Source organism: Mchenga conophoros, linkage group LG11, assembly GCF_057382185.1.
Source record: "Mchenga conophoros isolate Kocher_MC1m ecotype Shallow Benthic linkage group LG11, M_conophoros_male_GT1.1, whole genome shotgun sequence".
Classification (NCBI taxonomy): Eukaryota; Metazoa; Chordata; class Actinopteri; order Cichliformes; family Cichlidae; genus Mchenga; species Mchenga conophoros.
This window is the reverse complement of record NC_140536.1, coordinates 5816461-5824697: the sequence shown is the minus strand read 5'-3', so window position 1 is coordinate 5824697 and position 8237 is coordinate 5816461. Positions and strand designations below refer to the sequence as shown.

General features: G+C 38.6%; 1 protein-coding gene across 1 annotated transcript in view; it reads right to left on the bottom strand.

Moving 5' to 3' along the window:
- Nucleotides 1–5031: 5031 nt before the first annotated feature.
- The window catches only part of tgfb2 (transforming growth factor, beta 2), a 40084-nt gene continuing 36878 nt past the window's right edge, over nucleotides 5032–8237 (bottom strand). The window contains exon 7 of the mRNA XM_085290580.1: nucleotides 5032–8237. Within this exon, the coding sequence (XP_085146706.1) occupies nucleotides 8079–8237 (159 nt within the window). The 3' untranslated portion in view covers nucleotides 5032–8078.

Genomic DNA, 8237 nt, shown 5'->3' with positions numbered 1-8237 from the left:
GACCTTAGGAATGCAGGGTCAGCGGGAACAAAGGAGCATGTGAAAGTCCAGTTGTTTGTGTTTTGGAATCTCCAAGCAAACCCAGCTGTGAGGACAAAAGCAGAGCTCAGCAAAGCTTTTGTTGTTCCATATTAGCCTGGTGTCCCACTGTGGTTAACTTAATGTCAGCCATTTCTACCTGACATTATTAACCTAAGCTGGGATTGTCTGAACATATTTAATCCCGTCACCACCTCCTGTTCATTGGATAAATTGTCCTCGCTCACAACATCCTGTTTCTCTTTGTGTGCCTCAGTGTGAGACAGGAAAAGAGACTCAGGAGTTGTTACACTGAAATAAAAATGTACGGGGGGGTGTTTAAGAAAGCCAAAGACAGCTGCCAACTTCTTAGTTCTTACTTTGTTTACTTATATTCATTAATGCTCTTATGGTCTTTCTTATTTTCCACAATGAGCTGATACAGTCATGTCAAAAAGAAGTTTTTTTTAATGTAGCCCTAAACTAAGCAGACTCCTACTGCTTGCATAGGAATTAAGAGGGTATGTAGAAGCTGCTGCTATGCACTTGGTTTAACTGCTCATCGAAGAAAGTTTTGGCAGTTTGCTGATGTGGAGCACTCAGTAAACACTATACCAACAAGGAAAGACATTACCAGTGACCTTAGATTAGTAATTTTTCCCATCATTGTGGAAAAGGTCATATCGAAAAAATGTGAACTATCTAATTCTACACTGAGAAATTCAATTCACTTTTAAATTCAAGATAGATTACTCACAAGTGAAAAGGATTCAAGACAGAGAAAAACGATCAGAGAAAAAGCAAAAAACCCAGGACCTACATCTCTTAATTATATTTTATGGTTTATTCAATGGGTTACCAGGAGAAAGCCTGTTCTCTTTAAAAAGAATATGACACATTAACACAGCTTGTTGGGCTTGTTTTGCCCCCACAGGATCTGTACAGCCATTCTGTCAACCAACTCCTTTGTATACCACAGTAATGTAGAGTCAAATGTAACACCATCTGTTTCACAGACTAAAACTGTGTCATACATCAGGAAAACAACCCAAGCACATCAATAAATCTACAACAGAATGACTGAAAACGAAAAGAATCAATGTGTTACAGTAGCCCAGTCAAACCTCAACCTGACTGAAATGCTGTGTCAGGAGAGAGCCGAATTAAATGCCAGCAAACCTCAACTGAACTGAACTGAAGCAACATCATAAAGATGAGTGGGCCAAACTTCACCCACAATAATGTGAGAAACAATAAGTAAGTTAAATCAAATTTATGTTTGATCTACGATCACTAAATTGTCAATACTCTTGTCAATACTCTCTCTCCTAAGAGACATGAAAGAAGTCTCCTTGTCTGACAAATTTGGAAGGAAAAGGAAGGTTAGAGATTGGCCTATAATTACCTAAGACAGTCAAGTGATGTGTTTTTAAGTATGTTTAACTCCTGCCAGCTTGAAGATTGACTGTCTGCTTTCTGTTTGAGATCAGACAAAATTGGGTGTGCTCAGGGTGGTATGCTCTAAGCTCACTATAAAATGCATAAAGAGAACTAATAATTTTTTAAATAACCCCTCAGATATCTAAACTCAGTTATTTACATTTTGTATTAATCACAACATAGCGTAAAGCATGCATAGCTTTTTTAGTAAGTACCTGTTCTGCTATCGTGGCTTTTCATAAAACACTGAGCATGTCTAAATGTCTGTGAAGATTCTCCAGGTCATCGTAGTCTAAGGAGCTTGGAAAGAAAAGCGTCTAGACTTCTTTAAGTTGCTTGAAGATGTTTCACCTCTCATCTGAGAAGCTTCTTCAGTTCTAAGAGTCAAATGGTGGAGAGTCCCAGATTTAGGACACGCTGGTGATCCTCTACCTAATCACATGAGCCAAGGTGCGAAAGTGGGTGTGGGTCACAATCAGCCAGGGTTTCGGGTGAGCTCATTGTGAAACCTGGCCCCACCCTATCATGTGATTTCCTGAGGTCAGATGACCCAGGATGTGAGTGGGCCTTAAGGCGTCTGGGAAGGGATCTCAAAACTGGATTATAGATGGCAGACAGTTGGTGTCATAAACCACCGCCTCTGTTCAAAGATGGTCGCTCACAGTGGACATAGATGGCTTCTTTCACTCCTCTTTCAAACCATCTGTCCTCTCTGTCCAAATTGTGAACATTGGCATCCTCGAAAGAGTGACCTTTGTCCTTTAGATCCAGATGGACAGCTGAGTCTTGTCCCGTGGAGGTGGCTCTTCTATGTTGTGCCATGCGCTTGTGAAGTGGCTGTTTGGTCTCTCCGATGTAGAGGTCTGGGCATTCCTCGCTGCACTGTACAGCATACGCCACATTGTTAAGTCTGTGTTTTGGCGTTTTGTCTTTCGGGTGAACCAGTTTCTGTCTGAGCGTGTTGCTGGGTCTGAAATACACTGGGATGTCATGCTTGGAGAGAACCCTCCTGAGTTTCTCTGATACACCGGCTACATAGGGGATGACAATGTTGTTGCGTCTGTCTTTCTTATCCTCCCTCGCTGGTGTCTGATCTTCTTTTCTGTGCCTCTTTGCTGACTTTATAAACGCCCAATTAGGATAGCCGCATGTTTTAAGTGCTTCCTTTATATGTGTGTGTTCCTTCTTTTTCCCTTCAGGCTCAGAGGGAACATGTTCTGCCCGGTGGTGTAGGGTCCTAATTACTCCAAGTTTGAGTTCCAGAGGGTGATGGGAGTCAAAGAGGAGGTACTGGTCCATGTGTGTGGGCTTCCGGTAAACTTCAATGTTGAGGTTGCCATTCTCTTCGATGTGCACAGCGCAGTCCAGGAAAGGCAAACAGTCGTCCTTTGTGTCTTCCCTGGTGAACTTGATGTTTTTATCCACAGCGTTAATGTGCGCAGTGAAGGATTCCACTTCTTGTGTTTTGATTTTGACCCAGGTGTCGTCTACATATCTGTACCAGTGGCTGGTTACTCTTCCTTTGAAAGAGCCAAGAGCCTTCCTTTCCACTTCCTCCATGTAAAGGTTGGCTACAATAGGTGACACGGGGAGCCCATGGCGCAGCCTTGTTTTTGTCTGTAGAAACCCTTGTTGTATTTGAAATATGTAGTGGTGAGGCAGAGGGTAACAGTGTGCAAATCTGATCGGGTGTGAAGTTGGTCCTGTCCTCCAAGGAGCTGTCTTCTTGTTGTCGTTTTCTGACAGTCTCCACGGCCTCCGTGGTGGGTATGCAAGTGAAGAGGGAGACTACATCAAAGGACACCATGGTTTCATCTGGGTCCAGGGTAAGTTTCTAGACCTTGTCGATGAAGTCGGTGGAGTTCTTGATGTGATGTGGGGTGTTCCCCATAAGAGGTGCTAGGATGGTAGCAAGGTGTTTCGAGATTTTGTAAGTGGCTGAGTTTATGCCACCTACAATGGGTCTGAGTGGGACACCTTCTTTGTGGATCTTAGGAAGTCCGTAAATGCAGGGTATGGCATCCCCTGGGTAAAGGCGGTGATATGTAAGGCGGTCAATGATTTTGTCCCTTTCAAGGTCTTGAAGGCAAGCTATAACTTTCTTTTTGTAGCTGCTTGTGGGGTCTCGCTTTAAGGCTTCGTAGGTATTGTTGTCACTGAGGAGAGTAGTAATCTTTGTGTGGTAATCTGTTGTGTTTAGGACCACGGTGCACCTTCCCTTTGTCCCTCTTGTCTCCCACTGGGTGTCCTAAATCTGGGACTCTCCACCATTTGACCATTAGAACTGAAGAAGCTTCTCGGATGAGAGGTGAAACGTGTTCAAGCAACTTAAAGAAGTCCAGACGCTTTTCTTTCCAAACTCCTTAGACTACGATGACCCGGATGACTGAGAACCTTCACAGACATATTTATTTATTTATAAAGTGCCTTTTAAGACACCCAAGGACACTTAACAATAGAACAAAAATACATAATAGAACAATGGCAAAAGAAGTAATATAGGTGCTCTTTTTTTGCCTGCTAAACAAGAGCACCTATATTACTACTGACAAAATGAAGAACAATGTAAAGGGTTCACGGTAAGTATGCAGATAATAAAATCGCACAGCTCTATCTCTCAGTGCGTTTCTCTATTTTCTGCCTTATTTACTTGCTTATTAGACACTAGTCTAGCGTTGTATACAGCGCTGTCGGCCGCTGTATACCGCTTTTTTTTCCTCCCCCCAAAAAATTACATCTGGCAAAGCCTAATTTCTGCTATTCAATACCAAAAGAAAATCACAATTTATGCAAAATTTTGCAAAACCTTTTAGCTATGTCTCTAATAAAACCTCTCTTACTTTGTGAAAAAAAGAAAAGTTTTTTTTCCCACTTTCTGCTATATAATTCTATTTTTTATGACTACAGTTAAAAAAAAACCAAACTAAAACAACAAAATGGACAGTCTGGGCAACGAGCTACCAGAACTTCTTGTGTAATTTTACACATTTATTTCTTACAATTTAAATTCCAAAGAGTTGTGCTTGACAGATTCTTTTCTTTGTCACAGCAGCTTTTTCTTTAACATGTAGTGTCATGTAATTAATATATCCTTAGTGCTTATTTTGTTTATTATATTGTTTTATGTACTTTAATAATGAAGGTTTGTAAAGCAAGGCCGCTTTTGACTCATAAACTAAGTGCTCAGCCAGACTGAAAAACAGGAAGTTCCTTGTACCTTGTACCTTACATGGTACAAGGAACTTGGGTGAAAGTGGTATGTTGTATTGATTGCTTTGAGTACTCCGGGAGAGCAGAAAAGCGCTATATAAGAATCATTTACCATGGTAACCCTCAATGTAAAGCACCACCAGCAGACTATTGTTGTTATTTGGTGCTATGTAAATGAAAATGAATTGGATGGCCTCTGGATAATCTTTAGTTTTCCCCATTATAATATAAAATGTGGTGGAGCTTAGGGTTGCATATTTCAACAATCTTAATTTAATTTTAATTTTAAGCACTAATAACTGGATATTTCATTGAGCTGAGCAGCAGGCCTTTTTTTCACATTTGTTTCCATTTTTCCATTCCATTGAAGTGCAGTACTCAGCTCAATAAGATTGTTTGAATTTGATTTTATTTCATTAATATCCATGTTTTATATTCTCTCTATCCCAACCTACCTCAAATTGCTGAATGGTAAATGGTAAATGGCCTGTATTTGTATAGCACTTTACTAGTCCCTAAGGACCCCAAAGCGCTTTACACATTCAGCCATTCACCCATTCACACACTGCTGAACTGACGCAAAGAATTATATCTTTAAAATTGCTATGATAATAATAATAATAATAATAATACTAATGATAATAATTTAAAAAATATTACTATTATTATTATTAGTAGTATTGTTGTTATTCATAAAGTCAGAAATATTTCTGTTGTCAACAGTTTTACTGTATGTATTATTGTCACTAATACCGTACAGTATTACTGTCACAATTATACATAGGATGTGACCTCACATTGTAAACTAATTTCAGCAAGTAACCTGTTAATGATGAAAACACATTTTATTCATTGCCATTACACATTTACAGAATTTTCTGTTTCAGAAATCTGAACATCATAAATAAACATGTATTTTCGTTTTTAAACAACACAGACAGCAGACTCGGGGTTGTAATGATTCAGAATCTAAGCTTTTTACTTAAACGTGTTATGGCATCTGTTACACTGGGCTATTTAAAAGGGCCAGTTGCCAGTTCATCCAAACAAACAAAACTAATAATTTTCATAAGAAATTCTGGAAGGAGACTATTGCTCCATTACTGCTTAAAACTGTTAACAAAGTATGCCAATTTAGCAATTAAAAGTTATTACATACAACACTGTTTTTCTTACCCCTTAAAAAAGTGTTTTATAATATAAATGGGAAGCTATAAAATTAATACTATTGCCATAATAAATCAAAATAGCCTTTACAATTCTAATGCAACATCTTATTCTCTCTTATGGCGGCTTAATAAAAGTTGTGCGTGTGTATTATATAAACTACAAAATGGAGTAGATAATATATGTCAACACTGCAAGGTTGCAGGACATCTTACTGTAATGTTTTACTGTACAGAATCAGAAAATGCAAAAATAAAGAATAATTCTTAAGGAATAAAATAAATAATGATGTATAAGAATGTGATATTGTGCCTTTGATATCTGCTGAAGGGCGAAGTGGTTGAAAGCAAAGTGTTAGGTAGGTCTGAGTAGATCTGTTTTTTCAAGGACTTATTTCACATATATACACATATCACTTACATTTCCAGTGTTTGCTGTATTCTCACATAACTTGGTACTGAATACTATATCGGCCTGGATTTTTTGAATGTGTGCCACTTTAGCGCCACAACATTTCAAAAAGATATTGGAGATGACAGTACTTTTCAGTTTTTTTAAATTCAGAACTCTGCAAGTGTATGATTTAAAAAACAAACAAACAAGCAAATCTCTAGCCTCATGTAGTGAACCAAAAACAAACAAAACTGGTGGAAAGTTTGTTATGTTCCAAAACGCCACTGGATTTTAACAAGACTCCTAAAAAGTCAATGACGAAGAATCAATAATAAAATTAACTGTAAATACTAGACTTGATAATTTTGTTATTGAGGAAAATATTTCAGTATTGCATATTGGTGAGGGGAAAAAAAAACTATGTGAATTATTCATTATTTATTTTTCTGATGGATTAAAGTGGACAAAGGCTAATTTACACCATGGAGCCCTGCTCTCAAAAACTGATATGGATTTAACACTCCTTGTAGCTGGATTTAAGATACTTGTGCTTGTTTTAAACATGTTTAGCACCATCTTGTGATACAGAATGCTACATCACCGAGTTGGTTGGTTTGTTTGACTTCCGTTTATTTCAGCAAACTAGTAACTCAGTGGAATATGAGGAGGCTAAAACTAAAATTTCATTTAAAGGGTTCACTTTTGTGCTGCCTACTCTGTAGGGTGGCTATAGCTCAGGAGGTAGAGCATCTACTGATCGGAAGGTCGGTGGTTTGATCCCAGTCTGCATGCCAAATATGCAATGTGGCGTGTTGTATAGAGCGCTTTGAGTATTCCGGGAGAGTAGAAAAGGGTTAGGGTTAGTTTTAGTGTCCTTATTTTCACCTGAGTTGGTTGGTTCAGTGCAAGTCTGTTAACAGCAACCAACAAACCAACGAGGTGACATGTTCTGTACTGACACAAGATGGCACTAAACATTTTCTAAAAAACTTTTAAGTGTTTGTGTAGCTGGATTTATCTATATCAGTTTTTGAGAGCAGGCCTTCATGGTGTAAATTACCCTTACTAAGAAATATTATTAAGAACTATTATTCTTCTTTGACCATTTATTAGGAGAACAGCACACAAGCTCATTTTACTTGCAAACCTGTGTCAATACAGAAATACAATTCTTCCTATATGAACAAAAGTAATGGGTTACCTATACATGAAGCTTCTGACAGCTCTGGTATGCAGTTCTGGTATAAATAATAAATTAACTCTGTAGTTATTGAATCAACAGAGCGTTAGCGACTTTTATGTACAACATGCTTCAGAACTCCGTTGTAACTTTACACGGTCTTTCACTTCCTGGATGAGTTGCTGTTTCGCTTTGCGATAAAACTGCTTACAGTTGATCACTTCATATCTATGACAAATAAAATTTAACAAAATGACTCGTTGCAATCTTTAAATCTTATTATAGTACCATACTCAGTCAATGAGCTCTTTAGAATGACCAATTCTTTTACAGATCTTTTAAAGGCAGACTTCATGGCTAGGTGAATGTTTATTAACACCTGCAGGAACAAGACTGAACACACATGAATTTACATGAAGGCCCAACATTTTTGTCCATACAGTGCATCGAACTAAAGTTTTTGGTATTATAACTGCTCTGGTCCTGTATGTTGAATATGCATTGAACTCACATTGACTTGTTCCTTTTATTCTCTAATACACCATTCCTGGCCATGCCTGTGTGAAACGACTGCTGTAGGATTGCTAGTAAATGAGTGCAGCGGCACTTTGACGGTACGTTAACTCACTCCACTCTGGATGAAAGAAGAGTATGTATTTTCTAAGGACCTCTAGCTGCACTTGCAGGACTTGACCTTCATATTTGAGAGCTGTTCTATTTTGGGGGTCTTGCCGATGTAGTACAGGATAGTGAGAGGCTCCAGGTCTTGGGAGACACAGCAGGGGGATGCCGATGCTGCAGGGTTGATGGTGTTATACAGACCTAACAC